Source organism: Triplophysa rosa, linkage group LG9, assembly GCF_024868665.1.
Source record: "Triplophysa rosa linkage group LG9, Trosa_1v2, whole genome shotgun sequence".
NCBI classification, from domain to species: domain Eukaryota; kingdom Metazoa; phylum Chordata; class Actinopteri; order Cypriniformes; family Nemacheilidae; genus Triplophysa; species Triplophysa rosa.
In genome coordinates this window covers 21,417,345-21,444,106 of record NC_079898.1, presented here as the reverse complement: position 1 = coordinate 21,444,106, position 26,762 = coordinate 21,417,345, and the positions used below count along the sequence as shown (strand labels likewise).

The following is a 26,762-nucleotide window of genomic DNA, read 5'->3' as shown; positions in this document are numbered from 1 at the left end:
CTCATGATGTAGCCTATTGTGTATTTTACACACTCGGTGTTGGAGATCCCCAGCGTCCACGGTGCGCCCTCGGAGCTGTTGCGCATGCGTGGGGAGCTCCCCATGCCCACCTACTGTCGCTTTGAGTCCGGACTGCGCGCGGGTGGCACAAGAAGCTCCCGTGCTGTCAGCGCGCGACGTTACGATGAGCCTCCCCGTTCCACCGACAGAGACTCCACGCGCAGAGAGTGGCCACCTGACGAGTGAAGCGCAACACACTCAGCCGCACGATGCCCGGGGGAAAGAGAGGGCTGGTGGCACCGCAAAACACTTTTCTGGAGAACATCGTCCGCCGTTCAAGTGGTGAGAAACCCGCTTTTGGTTTTATGGTGTCAGGTAGTCGTTCAGAGTGCTCGAGCGCTGCGCAAATACTGAGCACTATGAATTGTGTTTACAAAATTATAATGTAATATATAATAGCCTACAATATAATTATTCGAGGAGTCACCATTGTAGTTATTATTCCATGTTTTGCCCTTTTATCCTTTATATGTTTGTGATTATTCTCTGAGCAGGTCGCTCTATTTTTATTTTATTTACTGTTTCCGTATTTGTTCTTTAAGTTATTTTTTTTAATGAAGAATAAACGGCATTTTAATTTGCATGTTGACGAGTGAAAAACTTGATTTCTTAAGACCCTACGTTTGGAAAAGCAAACTTCCCCATTGAAAATACAGTTTCTTAAAGCCTAAACTCTATATTAAAGCCTAAAAATATATTATTTGGACGAGCGTATCTGTTATACCCATTTGCGTTCTCGTCAGTAAGAGATTTTTTCAACATCTAAAGAAATACATTTGTTTTAATGCGAAATACGGCATAATGGACATTTAACAATTGCTATATTAAATTCTCTTTGTATTTTAAATTATATAGTTCATTTAGCTCACATTGCACATGGAAAAACAGTTCTATCAGAACTGGCGTGAAGTCGATCTGATGGTTTGGGAGAATTGTGGAAAATTTCGGGCGCTTGCGTTTACAACCACTAGAGGGCGCAGTCTCTCCTATTTCTTAAAGTAGTGCTGTCTAGTTTGATGTAATATAACTGCATTAAAACACCCCTTATTTGATCATTATATTTAGTTAAATGTAATATTACTAATAAGTTCTTCTTTCAAATAAATATGAGATGCATTAATAATCCGTTCTTCTATGAATCTTCAGAGACAAGTTTCTTGCTTGGAAACGCTCAGATTGTGGACTGGCCCGTAGTTTACAGTAATGACGGCTTCTGTAAGCTGTCTGGATACCACAGAGCCGAGGTCATGCAGAAAAGCAGCACATGCAGGTGAGAAATCTGACTATATAAGGTTAAACGCTGTTCATGCTTTATGGAAGATCTCTGATTTTGAACTTTCCGTCTTTAAGTTATTTGTGGGGCTTCTATATAGACCCACTGATACAAAACTAAGATGATGTCATAACCTTTGGGGTTTACATCAGTCAAGTCTCAAAAGCAGGCAATAAGATAAAGCGTTAACTTGCTATTTATGGATGCACATTCCCGTTTGTGTGTGTATTCTGGTGCGACATTCATTATGTGGGCAAAAATGGCAAAGTAGGAACACATACACCCAAACTATTCTGGTAACTCAAAGGTTTTAATAAACATGCTAAATATGTTCATAAGTGTTCAATAAAAATGTAATGGTATCACTGTTAGGTCTAGGGGTAGGATCAGAAACGTCATCCCGGTGTCTTTTAGGCTTTCACATGCATTTAACAATTAAAATCCTGATCTGTGTAGTACTGTGACTGCATTGAATATCTTTCATATAAAAGAGTTCAATGCTGAAATCCTAAAATCTGTTTAATTAGCTGAAAAGTGTGTAATGGGTCAGGCTATAGTCTTGCACCATTATGATGTAATGCATAAAAACCTTAATTTCAGTAAGTGGCTCTGATAAAGTGCTGAGCTACAGATATAATGTCTTCCAGGAGAACATCTGTTCGTGCCATTTTGACAACACATCAAATTTAAAATGCTTTAAGATTTAAAAGCTCACATTTTTGTCATTCTGTCAAGAAATCAATCACTATTGCTAAGTGTAACACAAACAGTCAGACTTAGATCCTTTAATTGGTCACACTTTCCATCATGGGTACAAAATCCCAAAAGGATCTGAATTTCAAAACATTTCTGTAATCTTTTAATCTTTGTTTTAAATATGACCACGTCAGCTTTTTTGACAAGCAGTGTATGATGGTAATCTGAACATCTTCCATGAATTCTGAGTTTGGGATTTATGTAAATTGTAATGAAGAAGCATAATTATTATAAAAACATACACGAAGTAAATCCCTTTTATACTGTGAATGCTTTGGTTAGAAAAGAAGAGATTAAAGTCTGTCTGACAGATCTCTCTCTCCAGTTTTATGTATGGGGAGCTGACAGACAAGAATACCATAGAAAAGGTGAGAAAGGCCTTTGACAACTATGAATTGAACTGCTTTGAAGTCCTGCTGTACAAAAAGAACAGTAAGTGAGATGTGGAGCACACACACATGCACACTAAGGTTTCTTATTCTGGTGAACGTCAGATAGTAGTTATTCAAAGCAACACAGAAACACAGAATTAAAAATGTGAACGTTAACTGTAAATATTAAACTACACTTTGTAACAGTTCTGTACCGTTTGTAACAAGAATGATTTCCTAAATCCCGTGAAAGTTGCTCTACAAGAACACACTATGTAAATCCGAACTAAAGTTTGACTATACAGTGACCTCACAAATAACATGTACTGGTGCTGATGCTGATGCTGCTCTTGACCTTTGACCTCCACAGGAACTCCAGTCTGGTTCTACATGCAGATCGCCCCGATCCGTAATGAGAATGACAAAGTGGTTCTGTTCCTGTGTACATTTAAGGACATCACCGTCTTCAAGCAGCCAATTGAAGACGAGAGCACCAGGAGTGAGTTTTTAACACGTCATCATGGTACTTATTGTAATTCTTTAATTCATGTTAAAAGTTTTTTACTGTAACACTAAAACAAAACTGCTAGAAAACATAAACAGTCTTATAAATATAGGTCAACGAATGTAAGACCAATTATACGCTGCAATGCCAGAGAAAAAGAGCATGCAGATATTTGAGAAGAATATTTGCAGAATATTTGAGTGTTTGTTACACTGTATTTCATCATAGCATGTTTATGGCACAGTGGCAGCAAATGTTTTTTCCACTTTGATTCATCATGAAGCACTTTGCTTCGTCACAGGGAACACATCGTCACTCGCCAGATTCATGTTTTTGTTTTGTATTTAATGTTTTGATGGGCATATTTGTATGTGTTTTGGAGGCTGGACCAAGTTTGCCCGTTTGACTCGGGCTTTGACAAACAGCAAGAGCACCATTCAGCAGCTTGCGCCCATGAGCAGGGCCGACGTCAGCTCGCACAAACAATCCAGACTCGCAGAGGTGAGCACACACACACAGCATTTGCTTTCATCCTTGAGTTCACAGTACAAGGTTATACAAAACTTCATCTCATGGAGGGCAAACTTGTAATAGAATCACAGACACACACACACACACACACACACACACACACACACACACACACACACGCACACACAGGACACTGTTGTAATGAAATCTCACACACGGCTTTTGGAGGGGTGAAGTCTACAGCGGGATGCTCTCGGTCTGGAATGACAGAAGCTGATGTTAATAATTAACACTGAGAAAAAGTGTGTGTAACAGTGTATACTTATTTTTTGATAGTATGTTATTTATTGTCACTGTTGTGTGCGGATGTTAAAAAGGAGGAGGGATGTGTGTGTGTGTGTGTGTGTGTTTAATGGCAAAAGATACTTACACAGTCTTTTTGCTAAATCTGTGGCTCTCTAATGAGTTGTTGATGGGAGAACATTCAGTATTTTCTGCTTTTATCACTATTTGGTGTCTGATCTGTACTGTAAGTTGATTACAGAGCTTGCAAGGCGACCCAAGTATTAAACCTCTGAAGTGAGTTTAGCCCAAACTCTCTCTATAAAAGTTCTATTAAAACTTTGTTTTGTAGATCATTTCAGCCTTGGCTGTGCTAACTATTTGTTTAAGCTAAGCTAAGCTATTTATGTTAAACCAAACTGTGTGTTATCCAGGGAAGAGCGGAAATTAGCAAGAGCAAGAATGAATATTTAAAACAAACACACTTTCATGAGGGGACTCTGTGTTTCAATTCTTGTCTCTCCCTCTCTTTTCTCCCTCCTTCAGTTTTAATCTGCATTTTAGGATGTCAATGCGTCGCATTTTAGGATGTAATGTGATTTAACTTCACATAAAAAAAGGACAGGGTGTTTACACCAGGGGTTAATAGCATGTTAACACAATGTGGCAATCTGCACTCATTTGCTGTGCTATTTAGGTAAAACTTCCCCCAAAACAAACTTAAAACTATTAACTCTTTTTGGTACATTAGTAGCTTTAATAAAATACTGTAATGAGACATGAACACAAAGATAGCCCTAATGAAAATGGAATCTGTGAAGCGAACTAATTGTAGTAATGCATGTATGTTTTATGCAGTAATTGAAGTGGTTTTATTTTATTTTAATCTAATACTTGAAAAGCTTAAGCAAGGAATATTTGCCAATTTTTTACTTTGTTCTTTTGTTTTTGTTTGTGTTATTGCTTGTAATTAGTTTCTTTGTTCTTTTGTTTTATTGCTGACTATTGATTTGAATAATAACTTGAAGCAATGTTTACATAATGAAGAGTACTTGAAGGCTAAGTGCCATGACTTGTTAATATTTATAGTCATATTTAAATTTTAAATAAAAGAACCTTAGAAAATAGCATATTTGTTTTTATTTATTACCCATTATTTACCCAGATTACTGCTAAAACGTTTGAAACTGATCACAACCTTACAGACAATAATTTTTCACAGTTAATATAGTTCATTACCATGTATTATGCATTCAGTATATTCCATAATATACTCCAATTTTCTCTTCTTCTGTCATTACTATCTGTATTAATATGTAATTACTGTAAAGCTGTAACAATGCAAAATATATTTTTTAATTGAATTGATTATATTGAAATTTTCCCACTTTGTCTTGTTTGTTCCTCTCAGGTACTTCAGCTTGGCTCTGATATCCTTCCTCAGTACAAGCAGGAAGCCCCTAAGACCCCCCCTCACATCATCTTACACTACTGTACCTTCAAGACCACCTGGGACTGGGTCATTCTCATTCTGACCTTCTACACCGCCATCATGGTTCCCTATAATGTCTCCTTCAAGACCAAACAGAATAACGTCACCTGGCTGGTTCTAGACAGCGTCGTGGATGTCATCTTTTTAGTGGACATCGTGCTCAACTTCCACACCACGTTTGTCGGCCCGGGAGGGGAGGTGATCTCGGATCCAAAGCTGATCAGGATGAACTATCTGAAAACCTGGTTTGTTATAGACTTGCTGTCCTGTTTGCCCTATGACATCATCAATGCCTTCGAAAATGTGGATGAGGTGAGTAACGATGAGAAAGAGAAATAGTCAGACCTTTGAGCATTTCCAGCTGTTTTTCTGTCTCGTATAAGAGTCTAATCTAGCATGACCTTTCTTTACTAGAGGCTGAGAGTGTAGTGGAGGAGATCATGATGTTAAAAACTCCAGAAGTTTCTTTCAGGAAACTTTCCAAAAACATCACATAGCACCAAGTTTAACTTTCAAGTTGGTTCTTACTCCATGAAAGTGAATTTTATTTTTAAAGAGTTTTGCCGCAAAATATTTGTCATTCACTACATCACATTTTTCGGTCGTAATTAAGAATAGAATGACACTTTGGCGGTGCTGCATGTTCTTGCTGTTGTAAGGGTTAGTGTCGCTTAGCAGATATTACTTTCATATTGCCCTCATTCTTTGTAATTAAAGTTGTCGCCTGCTGACATGAATCTTAATTCTTTTGTTCGTCCTTCATGTTGTGTTCCTAAAGATCGAATGTCCATTAATGTGTCTAAACTTATCTAAAATGCCAGCTATTTTTTGCATAAATCAATATATTTCTGTGGCTGTGAAAGGATGGTTATGTTAGCACAAACAGTTTTTGTTATCTGCCTTTGTAAAGTTTGCGTTGTCTTTACAGTTTTGGTCTACCTGTACAGTATTTTTAATGTTACTTGACAATAAAGTTATTGCATTAGCTAACAACATAAACTAACAATGAGCAATATGTTGTGCAGAATTTGTATAATTTGTTCATTTTAATTAATACAAATAACTTATTGTGCATGTTAAAGAAACAGTTCACCCACAAAGAAAACTGTCATCATTTACTCACCCTCGAGTTGTTTCAAATCTGTATAAATTTGTTTGTTCTGATGAACACAGAGAAAGATTTGGAAGAATGCCTGTGACCAAACGGTTCTTGGCCACCATTCACTACCATAGTAGGAAAAATTACAATGGCAGTCAAAAGTGCCCCAGAACTGTTTGCGTTCTTCAAAATATCTTCTTTTGTGTTGAACAGAACAAAGTCATTTATAAAGCAAATGTTCCTACTATGGTAGTCAATGGTGGCCATGAACTGATTTGGAACAACTTGAGGGTGAGTAAATGCAGACATACTGTAATTGTCATTTTTGGGTGAACTGTTTCTTTAACAGATACAACATTTAATAAAAAATAGCATTTATTGGTAAATGTTGAAAATAACAATAACTAAGATTAATGCTGTGGAAGGCTAGATCGACCAAAAAACACCCCACCCTGCTAAAATTGTTCATAGATGACCTCATTGTTTGTGGGCGGGGCCCTGTAGCGGACTAAAGATTTGTCCCATGCCACGGAACAATAAAGTGTGTCACCGAACAATAAAGTCTGCAGTAATAGTCATCAATAAATAATTTAGTCTTGCACCCACAGCTGTTACTAACGTCATGAACTGATTTTAGACTCCAAAATGAAAATGGAGCTTTAGTGGGTCACACTGGTCATGCCGAATGCACAGTAATGTTTTTTTATGCAGTTGAAGAGCTAAAGTGCTGCCTGACTTCAAATGTTCAAAGGTTTTTAAGGCTGGGTTGGAATTTGTCAAATCATTTAGGGAAAGAACGGTGTTCTCTCACCTGCAAAGTGCTTCAAATGTCCAACCTTAACTGTCGTAACTGTTACATACAGTGCTGCATTTTTATACAACAAAATGCCTTTCTCATTTACATATTTTCAGTTTATGAAATAGTACTTCAATGTAACTTTTAGTGAATCATGCAGCACAAATGTCCATCTGCGCAACAAACTATGCGAATATTTACAGACAAAGCTACGTTCATGTTCATATTGCCATGGCAGTCTGTAACAGTGACAGAGTTTTGGAAATGCCGTTTTGTTCGGTCAGTTGAATGCACTGCTGCCGTTTTTACACATTTTAACCCGCCGGCTCCAAACATAGAACGAAGTGTTTGTAGGAGTTTATTGGGTGCAATAATGATTGTAAACAGTAAGTTAATAGCGCTCAATCCTTCATAATGAAACAGAAAATAAAAATCCAATAATCCAATGTCAATATAGTGTGCCAAATCTTATAAAATAGCTATCTGCTGTTTGTGAATAACGATAGTGAATAATGACAATGAAAGGATGATTTAACCATACAGATTTCAAATTGATTCTCTCTTTGTGCGCTGCATGTCAGATGCTTTTAAATTAGAGATTTGTATAGAAGGGTTCGATGCATTCTGGGACTTTGTTATATCATCAGGTATAAATTAATACAACTACCAATAACAAAACTGGAAAAGCTGCCATTGATTGACTGTCCATCATAAATGTTTCAAAGCTGCATGACAATCTTTCTTACATGTAAAAATAAATATACACACCTGTCAAGCTTCAGAAAGTGAATTAAGAGACACAAAATTACATTTGACTTGATTTGTTGTATTTTATTGTAACTTTCGTTTTTCACGCTTTACTGTTTTCAGGGCATCAGCAGCTTGTTCAGTTCTCTGAAGGTGGTACGGCTACTTCGCTTGGGTCGCGTTGCACGCAAACTGGACCACTATCTTGAGTACGGCGCAGCTGTGCTCGTATTACTGGTCTGTGTGTTTGGACTAGTGGCCCACTGGCTTGCCTGTATATGGTACAGCATTGGTGATTATGAGGTCATCGACGAACAAACCAACACCATTAAGACTGACAGCTGGCTCTACCAACTAGCCACCAGCATAGGCTCTCCATACCGCTACAATGCAAGTGGGACTGGCCAATGGGAAGGTGGGCCTGGGAAAGACTCTCTATACATAACATCACTGTATTTCACCATGACGAGCTTGACCACTATCGGCTTCGGAAACATCGCGCCAACTACAGATGGAGAGAAGATCTTCTCTGTGGCCATGATGATGGTGGGATGTAAGTGTTCAGCATTATGATGTAATTACTACTAACCTGAAACAAAATGTCTATTTTTATTTGTAATTTGATAATCTAGCTAATCATTTATTTTAAGTAATTGTATTTAAAATCACTTGTTGGCAGGGATGATCGAGTAACCAGAGATTTTAAAGAGTAAATTTAGGCAATTCGAACATTATGGATTTGACATTTGCAGTCAAAACTTGAAATATATTGAACCATAGGCTATATTTTCCTAGACATAGTCTAGACATAAAAAATATCGGTCCATACAAACGTACATGGACACACGTTTTTTTGAGAGACGACATACTTTGTAGGATTTCTGAACAAATGGAGAAGGAATGGCTCTTTATAGAACATAAAATAGCTACTGTATATTTAATTTTCATGTGTGTATTTATGAGAATTTGAATGTTACAATTCACTCACCCTCAAGTTGTTCCAAGCCTGTATACATTTCTTTGTTCTGATGAACAGAGAGAAAGATATTTGGAAAAATGTTAGCAACTGACATTTCTGGGACATCATTGACTACCATAGTAGGAAAAATTATTGTATCCTGTTTTTTGTTCTGTTGAACACAAAATTAGATATTTTAAAGAATTTAGGAAAGCAAACAGTTCTAGGGGCACCTTTGACAGCCATTCTATTTTTTACTACTGTACTCAATGGTGGCCAAGAAAAGTCAGTTGCTAACATTTTTCCAAATATATTTCTTTGTGTTCCGCCAAAAAAAATAATAATACAGGTTTGAAACAACTTTGGGGAGGGATAATAATTCATGGCAGAATTTTCATTTTTGGGTGGAGTATCCCTTCAAGAAAATGCTTTAAACGGCTTTATGAGGGACCTCACATGGGTATTTAAACCACCAATAGTGTAAACTGAGCTTTTGGTAAAAACGTTTTCATGGTAAGGTTGACATTTGCATGGAATTGCCCATTTACAAAATCAAGTGCAGTCTGGCACACTATGACTATTCCCAAGATCAAGCTTATGGATCTAACATGCCTTGGGATTTCACTGGGCTCTAGGTCTACTTATGATGTCCTTAGACCCTTTTAGCTTGTTTGGGGCAGATGATCACACACTAACAGTAACAGCATCAGTACTCAATTAATGGTGACAATAATTGGGGCTGTATCTATGTGTTTGTAGTCCTGTTGTAGTTCTTTGATGAAGCTTGTACGCGATGTCCCACCTTCTCTGTAATTATCCGAAAGCATTGTTCTCATCCTCAGATGCTTGTCAGGATTTTTTCTCTTTTGTTTGCTTGTTTTGCTAAAGATCCTAATCTCTTACTTTGTCTGCGTTTCTCCGTCTCTCTCTCTCTCTCTCTCTCTCTCTCTCTCTCTCTCTCTCGCTGTCTCTCACTCACTCACTCTCACTCGCTCACTTTTTCTCTCTCCTCTCTCTCTTGGTAGTGAGGTCCTATAAGGCCTCATTATGTGTGGTATTTGAAATAGTCTCCCCTGAGAGGGTGCTTCTCTGGAACTCTCTCGCTCCTGCACCACCCATGCTGTTTGTCCCACACCTGTCTCCAGTCAACTCAACTCAACTTTATTTATATAGCGCTTTTTACAATTTTCATTGTTACAAAAGCTGTACATGAGACATATTGACTATAAGCAAAACAATTAACGTTGTACCTGTAAAAACAAGAAAAAGGTGAAAACACAGAAGACAGACGTACCCACATACAAAACACTCCACACACACACAATATGCACACGTACTAACACACATAGACATAGACACACACACACGGACGCGCGGACGTTCTGTGAAGTTGGATAAAACTTGGATGAAACCCTTAAAATCTTACTGGGTGGGGTGGAATCTGGATTCATTTGCCCCAAATATGTCAGATGTAACTGGTGATCCCTCATCCCTGGCACGATTAAAATTTAAAGGGGGTCACATTGTGACGCATCAAATATTTCTTGATCTTGTGAGATAAAAGAGATCATTGTCCTGCGAAAATATACTGTAACTTCCAGAACTCAAAGATTTATTCTCACAGTCTGGTTTCTTTGACCAGTTAAAATTACACTTCACCCAAAAATGAAAATTCTGTCATAATTTACTCAACCTCTTGTCATTTCAAACCTGTATGACTTTCTTTCATCTGCAGAACACAAAATAAGATATTTTGAAGAATGTCGGTAACCAAACAATGGCAGTACCTTTTGACTTGCATTGGTTTTGTGTCCATACAATAGAAGCGAATGAGTTCCGTCGCTGTTTGGTTACCAACATTCTTCAAAATATCTTCTTTTGTGGTTTGCAGAAGAAAGTAAGTTATACAGGTTTGAAATGACAAGAGGGTGAGTAAATGATGGCAGAATTTTCATTTTTGGGTCAACTATCCCTTTAATATGAGGACATGTAAGTGACAGCCGATATCAAGAATGAAAGATTAAAAGTAGTGCTGTCAATCTCACACCTTTCCCTTTTTGTTTGCTGACTTCTTTCCATTTTGCTTTTATTCACTCATCTGTCTACGATCACATTCATTTTTACTGTACAGATTTTGGCTTTCCATCATTTTTTTAATCTCATTTTATTCCAGCCACTTCGTTTTTGTCTTTGCTCTCGCCTTATTGGTTGTGAGTGGAAGTATTTGGAAAGCTATTTCAGGGAAGGTTGCCATAGAAACGAGGAGCGGAGGTACCCTGGTAACACACGAGAATGGCAGTAAATACAGGAGCAGAAGTTAACATTGTGCTTGAACTTGGATCATACAGAGATTTTACAGATTACAAGTATCATAATATATGTCTAAATGCAGATGCTGGTGTTATTTCTGAATAAATGGACTTCACTAGTTTAGATTAGTACTGTATGTAAGAGAGATACTTCTATGGAAGGGGTTAGTTATCTAATTTATTGTTTTCCCAAACGGTCCCACGTCACTTGAAAAGTTGAGTATTCATATGGAGAGTAATAAATTAATTAAATGTACTTATTTATTTTGGAATATTGAATGAAACACAACAATTATTGTTTGTCCCTGTACTAGTACCTCTTTTAAATCATTTTCTATTCATCATTAAAATGAGCCGTTTCAAATGATGTCCAGTGGCTCGCATTATTATGAAAAAGCTTTTTGGATAAATAGCTACTTGAAAGTCCACGATTCAACCATTAGGTCTATTTGTGTAAAAAACAACTAATTTTTATAATTAAAAGAAAATGTTTTAATTGAATTATAGCTTTACGGTGGATATGAAATGTTTAAAACAATAATTGTTGTGATTTTCAGTATTACAAAATAAGTGAGTAAACAGTATTTAAAAATGTATTGATTGATTATAATTACACAGATTTGTTTTAATGTTTAAGTTCCTTTAAGCTATTATTTGTGTCATTAATTATTGGCAACACAAAGTGCCATTAAATCTATCCTCAGGCCCTTCACATTTATCTGAACTGATCAGTTTTGATTTTTTAATGTTCTGTAGCTCTTCTATACGCCACCATCTTCGGTAACGTGACGGCGATTTTCCAGCAGATGTACGCAAACACCAACCGTTACCACGAGATGCTGAATAATGTACGAGATTTCCTCAAGCTCTACCAGGTGCCTAAAGGTCTCAGCGAGAGAGTGATGGACTACATCGTCTCCACCTGGTCCATGTCTAAAGGCATTGACACAGAGAAGGTGAGACTGAGATGACCAAATAAAAGTTGCCAGTTTTAAAAGTTTAATATGTGTTCCAAACCTGTATATAAAAGTTTCACTCTAAAGTAAATGAGAGGTAAAATTGTTTATGAGACTTCTGAGCTTTTTGTAAGGATAATTCTAAATCAATTAAGAAAATTCATAGCCTAATTCTTGAATAAGAGAATGTGTGTTTTGTGGAACAAAAAGTAAAATATGGGTATTTTAAGCACATGAGATGAAATAAAAAAGAATTTAAATTTTTTTCAATGAATTAGTTATTAACTATTGGCTAACGTTATATTATAAACTCACCTGTCCAACTGTGCACAGGTCCTCTCCATCTGCCCCAAGGACATGCGGGCAGATATCTGTGTGCACCTGAACAGAAAGGTGTTCAATGAGCACCCTGCATTCCGATTGGCCAGTGATGGTTGTTTACGTTCATTGGCCGTGGAGTTCCAGACCATACACTCCGCCCCTGGTGACCTCATCTTCCATGCGGGGGAAAGTGTGGATCTGCTCTGTTTTGTGGTGTCAGGGTCACTGGAGGTCATACAGGATGATGAGGTCATTGCTATACTGGGTGAGTCTAAATACAGGAACAACTGCTCAGTGTGGTCAGTGCTATGGCCTGACTGATTTTATTATATTAATCTATGTTCTAGACTTTAGTCCACCTGTTAGTGTATTTTAAATGATTACCTGTGTTTGAGCTCCTGCCAGAGATCAAATGCTAGAAATGCATTTTGGTAGCCATGGTGGAAAAAACAGGGGAAAGAAGCAACTATAATAAATGTGGAGATTTTAGTGGCATCTAGCGGTGAGGTTTCGAATTGCAACCAACGGCTCACTTGACCCCTCACTTTCGAAGCAATACGGCGGCTACACAGAACTAAGATGTCGTCACGTTTTGACTTCTTTGCCGAAGGAGACAACGTATTTAAAAAATGCGATCTGTTGAGCAGTTTGTCCGTTTAGGGCTAAAAACAACATGGCGAATTCCATGTAAGGGGACCCACAACATATGTAGATAGAAACAGCTCATTCAAAGGTAATAAAAACATAACGCTTCATTATGGAAGGTCTTTTTAAATCCTCTGAAGACAAAGTTATGTATATTGCATTTCTGTCAATAGATCCTCCAAAAAAATCACACACTGGACCTTTAAGATAGTTTTTTTGTGTCTTCATATGTCATTAATATGATTATGATTGGGAGCTAGTAGCCTTATATAAAATCTCAGTTCCAATCTTCCAATCAACTGCTTCACTAAAATCACATTAGATTATCATCCACGAGTCGTCATAGCGACGGAACCATACAGCGGCATCAGTCATTAATCTCTAATGGTCGCTAAGTAGGAGCCTTGTCTCTCCTCCAGCTCAGCTGGAGGCCTGGACCCACTATGCCCAGGAGGGTGGTAGGTGTCTGGGCAGACCAAGATGGGCTCCTGGAGAGCCGAGTTAGCGAGGTGTGGAGCAGAGCAGCTCTGCGGGCGATTAATGAACAGGAATGAAGTCATTAGTCACATCTATCCATATGGCTCACAATTCGCCTGAACGACTTTCGCTGGACCTGCTTCAAAAGTCCTGCGTAGCTGATAAATGTCAATGTTCAGCAACTGTTTGAAGTTGTGTTCGGACGTGATTCTTTTTATCGCCCTCCATTCAAGCTTCTAGACAGCAGCATATAGACGGTTTCATCGGACGCATGCAACTGGCCTGAAGTTAACTTCCGGTCTGTGTTTTTAATTATAATATAACAATTTATATTTAATTTATATTAATAATCATTTATATTCATATTTATTCTATATTAATTGTATTCAATTCAATTCATTTAAGACTCCTCAACAGTCATTGATTCTTTACTGATGTCTACCAGAAGTTAGGTTTGGGCCACATAATGTTTGTTCATGTTGTTGCCGCTAAAACGTCTATTCTGTCCTTTTAAAACAATATAGTTCCTGAAGGTATGGGTAAAACTGCTGTCACGGCAACAGAGTCCCATGAAAACCTGTGACTCCTTGGAGATTATCTTTGGTGAGCTCTGTTCTTCTGTCTGAGATAAACTGTAAATCTCTTCGGGGCACTACAACTGTTTTCATCGTCTCTAAAGACCTTTGACAAAGTCTCTGCAGACCAATCTGAGACACACTGTACATGTGAATCAAAATAAACAGCCTGACCATGTCACGCCTTTTTACCAAAATATTCTCTATGTGAATAAAAAACCTGCTACTTTTCCATTATGAAAAGCATGAAAGTGGATTTTTTGCAGTTTTGTATTAATGCAACTGTTTTTGTGTATAGGGTCTACATGGTTAATATAGACCGTTTCTTCGGACACGCGCACGCGTGATCCCCAGTCAACTTCCGGTTTGTGTTTGGCTAGTGTCTAATAATATAACTATTTATTTTTTATTTAATTCATGTTAATATTATTTTAATTTATTTTAATTAATTAATTAATTAATTTTACTGTATAATAATTGTATTAAATAAACAATTTGTTGAATTTTGTTGTATGTTCATTTTATTAAATAAACAATTTGTTGAATTTTGTTGTATGTTCATTTTATTAAATAAACAATTTGTTGAATGGGTCCTGTAGTCGCATTCAAACAAACTGTATGGCACATTCACATCTAGTGGTTGGGCGTGGTATCGGAGTCTAAATTCAAAATAGTAGAGAGACAAGTTTAGCCAAGTAACGGTTCTTCTCGGTTTCTTTTGATTGCTATCAGAAATAATCTACAGGCACTCTGTTTGTGAATGTGTACCGGAAGTTAACTGCAGCCCACGAACGCTTGCATGCGTAGTAACGTTTGCTTATGTTGTCACTTTGAAACCGTCTATAGCTGATACGCCAAAGGTGTGTGTTGTAAAGAACTGAAATTTTTGGTAAAGAAGATCTTTTCAGTTTTTAAAGGTTAATTAGACAGCATGTGTGCATTCACTTGCAGCAGCTGCTAATTTGGATGTAATTGGTCTGGCATGCGCAGCCAATTAAAGATGTTTTGCTACTTGAAATAAGTCTCTAATTGGCAGGACAAGCACCTGCGGCGGCCAAGATCTCTTCCGTGAGTTTATGCTGAACTCAGCAACAAAACTCTATTTCTATTTACCCTCGCCCTGTTGAAAAAACCAGCATATGCTGGGTTTGGTATGTTTTGATGCTGGTTTGACCATCTTAAACCAGCTAAGGACCAGCACATGGCAAGCTAAGGACCAGCTTAAACCAGTACAAAACCAGCAAACCAGCATCAAAACGTACGAAACCAGCATATGCAGTTTTTTTCAACAGGGCGGCCCGTGGTTTGCACAGACGCAGGTCTGTTGTTCTTGTGATAGCTGTGTGTTCAGCTGGGCTGTTTCCTGTGTGATCGACACAAGGGTGCCACTTCAAGGTTAAAGGTCTATTTTGAGTTCCCAGCGCCAGGTTTCTGTGGAATGTGATTGGAGAGCTTATTGTGCCATTGATCTTCAGCATCTCGAAGCGAGTGATGCTAATTGCACTCCTCTGTGATAAAGGCCGCATTTGTCTTGCTTTGTTTGACAGTAATGCAGTCATTATGTTGCTTTCATAGTCTCTTGAGTTGTTTTGGGAGTCTTTTGCTCAGGAAAGAAATTAAGAAAGATGACAGAGTTCAAGCTTTAAGTTCTCAAAAATGTACTTTAAATCATGTTTTATAGGTGTATTGTGTTGTTGACTTTTGGGCTGGGAATTTAAGAAAATGGTTCACAAAAAAGGAAATTAATTTATTCATCCTCATGTTTTTTTTTTTTTAAAAAGACAACTTTTTTGTCTTTTAGAGCTACGTGAGGTAAAATGGAGCATGTTGGATATTCATTTTAATGTCAAAATCAATAAATTATAGAATTACATCTTCTCAGAGCTTTTCCGAGGTAATTTTTTTAGCACATAACGTCTTCAATTTTGTTCATCACAAAAAACTGTTCAATATATTAAAGCTATTCATAAGAATATAATCCATATGGATCATATTTAGAAGTCTTAGGGTTTGTATGATATATACAATGTCATTTTGAGAAGTTGGCAGATTATTTAATCATTTTCACAAGGTTGTACATTTATCCTTTGAATAAATTATTATAGAATAAAAAAATTTGGGGGACTAAATTAACAATTTTTTAAAGGGCTAAATAGCGTGTTACACAACGCAATACAGCAAAAGAGTTCTTCTGCCAGCCAACTGTTCTATAAAGAGATGATATATGGAAATGTCAGATTTGATCAGGCCTGCTGTGAGATGATACATTTGATTGACATTAATTAAAGTCATATTCTTGCTAAAATATCGTTTTTGTGTTTTTCTTCTTTCTCTTCTAGGTAAAGGGGACGTGTTTGGTGATGTGTTTTGGAAGGAGACGACTCTGGCCCACGCATGTGCTAATGTACGAGCGCTGACATACTGCGATCTTCACATTATAAAGCGAGAAGCCCTGCTGAAGGTGCTGGAATTCTACACGGCGTTTGCCAACTCTTTCTCTCGAAACCTCATTCTTACCTGCAACCTACGAAAAAGGGTGAGAGTGTAATTGCTAACACATCGCACACCTCTCCTGTGTTGTGGATCTTAATGTGTGTGCTGGGGTTTATCACTTATTGTCATTCATAGACAAGATTCATTGTTTTTATAGTTAAAGGAGCAATGTTGAGATTTTAGCAGCATCTAGTGGTGAAGTTGTGAATTGCAACTAGCGTATCACTCCACCCTTCCCTTTCGAAGCACTACGGCGGCTGACACAGGTCTAAGATGTCGTCACATTTTCGCTTCTTTGCTGAAGGAGATAACGTATTTACGAAACTCTGTAGAGCAGTTTGTCCTTTTAGGGCTACTGTAGAAACAACATGGTGAATTCCATGCAAGGGGACCCGTGCTGTATGCAGATAGAAATAGCTCATTCTAAGGTAATAAAAACACAACGCTTCATTATGTATGGTCTTTATGAACCTCTGATGACATAGTTATGTATATTATATTGCATTTCTGTCAATACAGCTCTGTTTGTCAAAAGAACACTCTTCTTTTGGAGGAGTCTGGGCTTTCAAGAGAATGAAAAATTCAAGCATCTAATGGAGGACTGGAAGTGAGAGGGAAGGCTGACATGAGGGAGTTTAACCGAAAGTTTAGTCCTGCTGCTGTGTATAAAATCAGAGTGTGAAAGCCACAGATATTAAAGTTTAGGTGTACTGCTGAATGGCGTGTGCGTTTTCTGGTTAATCAGCCGAAGTCTTTCAGACAGCTTGTGGGCCTCCAGGCTGACGCATTCTTTATTCACACACGCACACGTTTCTACCAGAAGGCTTTTGTATAAATTATGTGACCTAGAATGAAAATGTCTGGCACTAACCGATGGTTTTGTCCAAACTTTCTCAGTTCAGATTGTGTTTACATGTGCCCGGTTAACCGCGGTCAGCACCAAATCCTGCTGAAACCGAGCTGGCTGCGATAATGCAAGTTATCGTTTATTTTATTGATGCGTAGCTTGTCCGTGAAGCACGGCTCTGGGATCAGTAGAAATGCTGCTCGATATAAAAGCAGTGCGAGTTTGAGTCGCTTATAACGTGCATTTGAAAAAGCAACACCCGTCAAACATGATCATTATAAATATACTTTATTATCATAAAAATACCTGAGGAGGCTTGAGGATCGGTGATAAAAACACGTCCTTAGGTATTTCCTACTACTACGTGTGTTATGGTCTTCTTCTGCAGTGCGTATTTGGAGTTTCTGCACAAGAGCGCCCTCTGGCTTTCGGATGCAGCAGCATTCTACCGTACTTCACTCACAAGTTGTGCATAAATCACTTGATACAGTACCTGTATATACAGTATTTTCGGTTAACCGGGCATATGTCAAACTACAGTAACCGTTCTGTGTAAAGACTGACAATTGTTCTTCAAACACTTGTGTCATATATGCTGTGACAACTTCTTTCTTTGGAGATTTATTTACTCCATTTACTCTGTGAACAATGTTTTATTGTTGGAATGACTGCAGTTACTGTGGCGGTCACCCTGCAGGAATCTGGTAAATGGAGTGTTATTTTCCAGCAGCGGTTGAATGTCTTCTGTTGCAGAGAGATTTGGACAGGTTTAGAATTATTTTCCTTAAGCAAGAAATTGAACAGAAGATTGAATCTCCAATCTCATCTCTCTCACTGTGACTGAATTATTGCTGTTTCTGTTGGTGCGTTCCTGCATTAGATGTGTGTGTGTGTGTGAGACTGCAGGTGACAGGCTGGATTACCTACGCATCCCTAATGTGTCACCTAATCACCCACTGAGATTCACTCACCGAGCGTGCGTGAGAGGAGAGGGTTTGGTTATGATACAGTGGGGGCACCAGCAGAGCTGGGCTGTAAGACAAAAATAAGAAACTGAGATACTGTATTTAAAGGGATGGGTAGAAGAAAATGTGGCAAGAAACGATGTGTCTTAGAAAGCACACTGACTTTTAGTTCCAGTCCAATATATTGTAGCTTTCATATTTTATTATGAAGGAACTTTTTTAGTAAAAGTCCTTGAGCACTTTTTATAGTAGTCACATATTCAGAGTATAGCACAGCATGGTGTGACATTACTTGAATCTTGATGTTGATTTCTCTCTCTCTCTCTCTCTCTCTCTCTCTCTCTCTCTCTCTCTCTCTCTCTCTCATTTGTTCTATTTCTTTCTTTTTCTTTCTCTCTACCCCATTTGTTTTCTTTCTCTCATCCCATCTTCATCTCCATTTGCTCTGTTTAGCAAACTAATTAATGATGTTTTTAAGGTTATTCTCTGTAGTCCAGAACCTCAGGGGAGTATGGCGATACACACATAACCTTAGGCGTTAAATGAAAGATATTTCAAAAATCATTAGAAAGTTATAAAAGTAAAACAATGGGATGAAGATGAAATGCTTTTATTCATTCCTCTCAGGCAGGTGGTCCCCAAGAGCTATTACTGAGAATGAGAGCAGACGTATCTAATCATGGATACACACAGAGACCTCCCACACACATAGGACCTCAGGCTAGAAGAGGAGACTCCTCTGCCAGTTTCGTCTTTGGAATAATGGCTTCTCTCCTGGGTGCTTGCAGAACATTCTGAAGAAGATGCTGGGCCTTTTTTTATTTGCTGGCATCAGGCTGCGTGAGGAACTTGGAGAGATGTGGCAGTTGTAAATTTGAAGGCTGTTGTGTGTGATATATCTGCTGGAGTTGTGTCAGGGAATTAATTTGATTTCTTCACCTGGTTGGGGACTTTTCGATTCAGATAGGGTTGCATTGTTTATTTGTATTTAATTTGGTGTGTGTGTGTATACCTGGTCTCATCAGCACTGTAATGTGACAGGGTCTGCAGCATTTGTCAGTGATGCTCTCAGCAGTAAATGTCCTGCTGACGCATAAGAGCCAATTACCTCCCGTCTAAGAGAAGACACTTCCCCACTGTGAGATGGCAGTTTGAGCGTTTGTGTGACTGTATGCGCACACATGTCTAAAATATGTCATGCAGTTGTGATGCTTATAGGCTTCTGTGTCATTTTTAGGGCACTGAAACCTCATTGCATAACAAACATACACAAGAAACTGGTCATGTGCACAAACGGACAATCATGCTTGTTTTACTGTATTAGTGAGGTCATTACTTTTATTGCTGTTATATCAGACTAATGATCATTTCTAGCCCCTATACATAATCCTCACAGAAACAATGTTGCGTTAGATTGAAAAAAAAAACATAATTTGGCCATTTATAATAAGTTGGTTGCATTGATATTAGATGTTAGTGAGGACTTCCTGGATATCTTGATTGTTTCTTTGTTTTTTGGCTTAATTTGTTTCTGGAATTGTTGGAACTGTGTATTATGGTTTGTATTATGTTTTTAGATTTGATATTGCGTTTTCAGATTTGTACTTTTGATTTTTGATTGTTTTCAGATTTTCAGATATTAGTTTTGCAATTTGTTGTTTTGTTTGCACTTCCCGACCACCATACATTTGACCTTCACAAATACCTGTATGGCTAAACCTGTACAGATGATTGGTCATGGACTACATTTTATTTTTACGTCATTTTTGCTTAGTATAGTGATTTCTAGCTTTTATGATAAACCAACTGTTTGAACGTGCATGCAACACAGTGTCAGGGAGGAAACGCATCATGAAAATCATGCAACATAAAAATCTTTCAACGTTTTATCAATGCTGACATGAATAATGTGAAAGGGTCAGTGCATGAAATCTCATCAAATTTTGGATAAGTTGCTGTGGCACGAATATCTTGATTGCCTCGGTGACCCTAAATCTTTTCTCAGCCTCACGACAGCTGTTTTATCGACCAGAACATATTCAAGAAGGTCTTTTCTCTTCCTCTGGACAGTTATATATTAAGTGTAGGTCACATCATATCACCATGAAACGTGTGTGTTCTGCTCCACTCAGATCAGAAGTGGAATTTTAAAATAGTCTTTACAATATAGAGAGGACGACCGGCGACTGCTTTAACACTAGAAGAAACAGCATGAAATTGAGAGGCATTGCTGTGATGTGCATTGTGTGAGATATTTCTCCAGGGAAGGCAGTCGGGTCACCGGCCGCTGTTTCTCGTTTAGACACAGTGAAATGCTCAAAGTCTTTAACGGAAACGTGAGACGGCCTATTCAGAACGAATCTTAGTGTATCATTGCTCCAGATCCGTGAACAATATTAAAATGGCTCTGAAGACCCAGACCGAGGCTGGAGTTTCGTGAGGTTATGGAGGTCTGTGTGGTTTTCTTTGATGCCGGATGTAATTATTTAGTGTTTTAATCTGACTTTAGATGGTCACTTTATTTTCTAGTTCTTTTAAAGGAAGTGTTATAAGGCAAAGATCAAGTTATCTGTGGGATGACCAATTGTAGGAGTTATGCATTTGTTAATATTTGTGATCCCTGAGATTGAATTCATGACTCATGATCTGAATTACAGACACTGTGCAATATATATATATATATGTTATAAATGATTTACTTTCAAAAACAATATTTGCTTTTGTTTTTACAAACAACTTGATAAGTAGAAGTTTCAATTGTGGTGAGCACCGTACCATATCATATTTTTTCCGTTTTTGTGTCCAAATGACTGAATAGATACCAGGTTTAATGTATACATATAATTCAGCATAATAACATTAAATGCACTGAATGTTTATATACTGTTCCTTCTGGCAATTCAAATTTCCATTCAATTACCATACGCATCTCACAAATCTAAATATGCATATTTACAAATAGCATAGTGTCCTCTGAGCAAGGGGGTTTATGATTAGAGTGCCATAATGCCCTTTATCTCATCTTCAGATGACTTTGTAATCTGCCAAATGTGAATGTAAATGTAAATGTAAATCCACTTCTCTGCTATAGGGTTTTCACTGGTAGCATTTCCATTTGACTCATAACATTAATTGGTTTTATGTTTTGTCATGTTTATTCGGGTCATGCCTTTTTCTCTCCCCCAATCACTTACATGCACTCAGTCCTCTAATTTGCAGAGGTTATGTCCACTTATAACATCATTACAGAGTTTTTGCCTGAATTTTAACCTTCTCTAAGGACCCTCTAAGGTCACAGCGCTGGAAGTGATGCAGGTCAGTGGAACAGTAAGAGAGAGAAAAACAGAAAGAGAAGGTGGGATGTCTGGTATTATTTCATTAAGCGTCATCTGTAATTAGTTTTTGCAGGTCAGAGGAACATCCAGTCATACACTTTAAGAGGATCAGAAAATTCTGTCATTGTTTGCTCACCCTCGTGTAGTTCCAAAAGGGCGTGATAAACAAGAGGTGGTCATTCTTTTTCATTTAATGAAGGAGAACAAGGCTCTGAAATGACAAAAAAGCTTTACTTTTCTGTGAGATTTTCCTGTACCTCAATGACTTGATGCCGTTTGCAGAGGAGTGCAAGCAGTTATTGGCTTGAAGGAAGTCAGAAGGAACGAGTTCTAATGAGATTGTATCGCCCGATGTTATTAGAACACATGCAAATGCCAAGAGTTCCCTTCATTACTGGAACTCATTAAATAATTTCTATTTGTCTTGTGTGAAAATCTCCAAGCTTGGGAAACTTTGTGTGTGTGTGATCTCGACTGGAAATAGGACAGAAAGTGGAGTTTAGACTTGTTCTGCTGACATTCAGTAAGGAAGCGAAAGAGAGTTCCAGACTTTCTGTCTCTGTGAACTGAAAATTTGTTTTGTGGTTAGTTGTAATAGTAGAAAAATGCACCCAATACATGTTCTTAAAGGAAGAATTCACCCTAAAATGAAAAGTCTGTCAGTATTGACCCCCATTGGGATTTTTTTATATAAAACGCAGATGTAGAATTTTTTTAGGAATTTACATGAGCTGCACACAAGCTTTGGACGAGAGCAATATCATTATGGCAACTTGAATAATACTGTATATGTCTGTGTACTGTGCATATTAATTTTGTATTTATTAACACAGAAACATACACAGAAATGTATACATATCAGGAAATTTTAGCGTTTATTTAAATCATATATACGTTTATACTAGGGCTGCAACTAACGATTATTTTGATAATCGATTAGTTGGGCGATTGTTTTTTCGATTAATCGATTAATCGGATATAAATGTAATTACATCTTTTGCTTATGATAAGTAAATCAGATATGGGAAAAGTACACACAACTGAACTCATTAGCCTTCTCCCAAAATGTTGTGAATATCTCCATAATTAACACACCTGGTGAGTTGATTCATGTTTGTCATATTAGAAGAAACTGACAATAGTCTCTCCCAAACGTGGGAGCGAGGGGAGGGTCGGCCAAGGAAATCATTTTTTGTGCCATGAAAAGTGAGATATTTGTCATTCAAATGTAGTGAAGTACAGTAAAAAGTAAACAGAAAAGTAATACTGAATTACAAATACTCAAAAAGTGTACTTAAGTACAGTACTCAAGTAAATGACCCACCTCTGAACTAAATAAACCACCAAATAAGGGTATTTAGCCTAATATGTACTTTGCAAAGTGCAAACGCCACAAATTGGGTTTTACTAATATAATCTTTAATTTTGTCATTTAAACACCTCTCCCTTTTAAACTTTAAAACTGCGCAGCTTGAAGAGATTCAAACATAAAAACACGTGTGACTTTAAAACTGCGCACCTCGCGCTGCACTGAGAGACACGTGTGACTTTAAAACTGCGCACCTCGCGCTGCACTGAGAGACACGTGTGACTTTAAAACTGCGCACCTCGCGCTGCACTGAGAGACACGTGTGACTTTAAAACTGCGCACCTCGCACTGCACGAAGAGACGCATCCACGGAGAGACACGTCTGACTTTAAAACTGCGCAGCTCATGCTGCACGGAGAGACACATCTAAAATGGTAATTTTAAAAGGGAAAAAGACGCGCTTGATTTATAACTGCGTGACGTCAAGTGACGTCACAGACCAACTAATCGATAATGAAATTCGTTGACAACGAATTTCATTATCGATTATTATCGATTATTATCGATTAGTTGTTGCAGCCCTATATACATTTTTATATTTTTCTTAAATATATACATATATCTGTATGTATTTATAAATACAAAATTATTACGCACAGCACACATATATTATGTAAACACAAACTTTTATTCTGGATGCGATTAATCAAGATAAATCTTTCGACAGCCCTAGAATCAAGTACCACAGATCAGTTTCCATAAAGAACATAAATGAATGATGATTTCATTGGTGGAGAAAGGAGAGTTGGATGCGGTCTTAGAAGGACAGGAAAAACACGTGAAGTGGAGGGAGAATAAACAGCAGTATAATGTATAATTTACGATAGAATCTTTAAACACAAGCTTTCCGGTCTGTGGGTAGACCATGACAAGACACAAAATGGAAGCTTTAATGTAACTTCAGAAGAGAAAGATACAACATGCATATTTTAAAGCTTGTGTCCTTCTCCACACAACACACATTTCTGTTGATGCAGAAAGCTGCATTTTTATAGTGATGTGGTTCTTCTTTTAAAATTATACAAAAGTTTTACATTTATTTGACTTTATTATGTTGAATATTCATACTATTGAATTAAACTTTTTAATTAGTTTTTTATCTGATTTTCTCAATCAGAAAGTCCTCAATAAAAAGGTTCTTAAACAGTATTCACCTAAAGGAACATTGCCAAAAGTCCAATATTGTGTATCCTGCTTCATGCCTGATAATGCTATTTTCTGTCTCCATATCCAGTTTGTTTTCCGTAAAATCAGCGACGTGAAGAAGGAGGAAGAGGAGAGGCAGCGCTCGAAGAATGAGGTTATCACCATACCTGTGGACCACCCTGTCCGAAAACTTTTCCAGAAGTTTAAGCAGCAGAAAGAGCTACGTAACCAGGGTGCTTCAACCCAGCTCGACCTGGAAAAGAACCGACACCTGCACGCTCACGGTGCCCTGCAGTCCACACGCACACCGCTTCATAAACCTCACGGCCCCCTCATGCAAAACTCACTGCACACGGTTCAGAACGGATCCACAAGCAGCGTGGTCACCATCTCCCAGATCACGCCCATCCAGAACTGTCTGGCCTACCCAAAACCGGGAGACTCCATCAAGCAGAACAACCGCGACATCATGGAACTCAAACCCACCGGCGACCAGGCCGCGAACAGGTTGAAGGTGAATAACACGACGCGGGCCAAACCCGCAGGAACCACCCGTGGCTGGATGAGACTGAAAAACAACATGGGCGCTCTGGGTTCACCGCCAGAGGAGGACAGGAAAGAGGGGCTGAACAATGCCGCCAAAGCCGTGTCCATGGAACACCTGTCACCGGATGTCAAAGTTCAGATAGAAAATGTTGAGGAGGTTGGGGGATCCAGAAAGAATTCCCTTCGCAAAACAGACTCTTGGGATAGCGGTCTGACCTACAGCGACCAGAGACTCGATCGGGTTTCGGAACCCCAGAGTCCCGTACCCGAGGTTGGCGGAGAAGGACCCGCTCGCGATTTCTTTGCCAGTAGCGAGATAGCCTTCCAAGCCTCGCTGCAGGAGGCAAGGCTTGAGCTACGGGCCGAAATTCATGCTTTGAACGGGAGGATGGCAGTTTTGGAGGAGAGGGTTGGACAGATTCTCAGGTTGCTTTTAGAACAGTCAAAGGTCCCGTCTAGTCAACAACCCACCTCAAAATCACACAGACCCAAACTCAAAGCACAGACCAGCGATCCAGTATCCACAGCCTGTACACCTGACTCTGAAAAAGATATGGGTTCACCGTAGAGGTAGAATGACTTCAAGGTTCATTCATGATGAGGCATTTGTAGCATCACTGGGGTGTTTCTAGAGCGTCCAAATTTGGTATGCTAAAAGCTTATAGTGGAACCTCTGTAGGATAGCTTGGGTTGGTTTCTGGAGCTCTGTTGCATCTAAGGTTGGAATCTTACAGCTGAACATCTGTACTGGATGGTTTCTGGGTTGTCAGAACCCAATGACATCTGCTGCTACATAAGTGCAGTTTTAGATCTTTTGCACACTGAACTCAGGCAGGAATTTTCAGATGAGTTGAACATATTTTAATTTTTTTTCTTCAAACTGTGTGGTTGTTCAGACTTTGCACGTCCAGCTGGGTTCTGGCTTGCCGAAAATGTGAAACACTGATGATGTCTGTACAATCGACTTGATATTTAAATGCTTGTATATTATGCAGTTAACTGCATGCAGATCTATTTATTCTCACAGAATGATTATTTTTATTGTGTACAGGACTGTTCGTTGCCTTGAAAAAGTAGAAATTCTCAGTACTGCGCATTCAGCTTTTCGGCAAGACGTAGCATGACAAACACTGAGAGAGATGGGTTTGGTGTGTAACATTTATGTAGAAAATGCATGAATGATTTCAGTAGCACTCAAGCACTTCGCCTTAACTGACCTAAAATCACTCTTAAGATAAAAGTGATAGATTTATAACAAAGACTTGCACTTAATTTAAGTGTAACTGGAATATATTTATTTATTCGTTGAACCTGTTCTGCTAGCAGAATATCGCAAATGTAAAATAATATATTTTATGTTATACTTAATATTTGGTTGTAAAGTATACATTCCTTGGTTAGAAGAAACAGACTCAAAACACTTTCATACCGTATTTTTAACCCTAAAACATTGTTCATAAAGAATGTGCACTGTAAAAAACAATTTGTAAGATTTATTTTAAAAAAACCGGTGTGGAAAAACTTGACACAAAAAATTGACTTTAAAAACTGTGTATAAAAAAAATTACAAAAACATTTTAAGTAAAATTTACTGCAAAACTTTACACAAAAAAATTAAGTAAATACTAGGTTATTTTTACAGTGTGCAACATGTCCCTGATCCAAAAAAATATTTATTTTTGGTATTATATTATTTCAACATTTACAAATAATACTCCTGGTCTTTCCATCCACATTTCCATCATATTTTTGGGGACTCTTGATAACCACAATATTTGCTGGTCTGTGTTTTTATGTCTGTCTGATGGTACATTTTACCTTTCCAAATGTCAGCATTTATTTTGAAGGGATCATGATTATTCTCTTCATTCAGATTTTGCAATATTTTTACTATTGGTTTCAACACTGTACTGTATATCTCCCTGTGGTTTCGAATGACTGTATTATATGCAACTGTAATAAAAATTG

The 26,762-nt window shown here is 38.0% G+C and overlaps 1 protein-coding gene across 3 annotated transcripts; it reads left to right on the top strand.

Annotated features, from left to right (window-relative positions):
* The first annotated feature begins 67 nt into the window (after positions 1–67).
* Positions 68–26,762, top strand: kcnh5b (potassium voltage-gated channel, subfamily H (eag-related), member 5b). 3 transcript variants are annotated; one of them, XM_057342971.1, is made up of 11 exons: positions 68–342; positions 1,207–1,330; positions 2,415–2,521; positions 2,831–2,959; positions 3,348–3,466; positions 5,130–5,522; positions 7,976–8,405; positions 11,876–12,075; positions 12,409–12,661; positions 16,433–16,629; positions 24,337–26,762. In XM_057342971.1, exons 1-11 carry the CDS (start codon positions 270–272, stop codon positions 25,360–25,362), a joined length of 3,051 nt encoding a protein of 1,016 aa, XP_057198954.1. In that variant the 5' UTR covers positions 68–269; the 3' UTR covers positions 25,363–26,762. The 3 variants fall into 3 exon arrangements, with proteins under 3 accessions (XP_057198954.1, XP_057198953.1, XP_057198955.1); XM_057342970.1 differs by having other exon boundaries at positions 2,831–2,983; XM_057342972.1 differs by lacking the exon at positions 68–342 and having other exon boundaries at positions 1,217–1,330; positions 2,415–2,457; positions 2,831–2,983.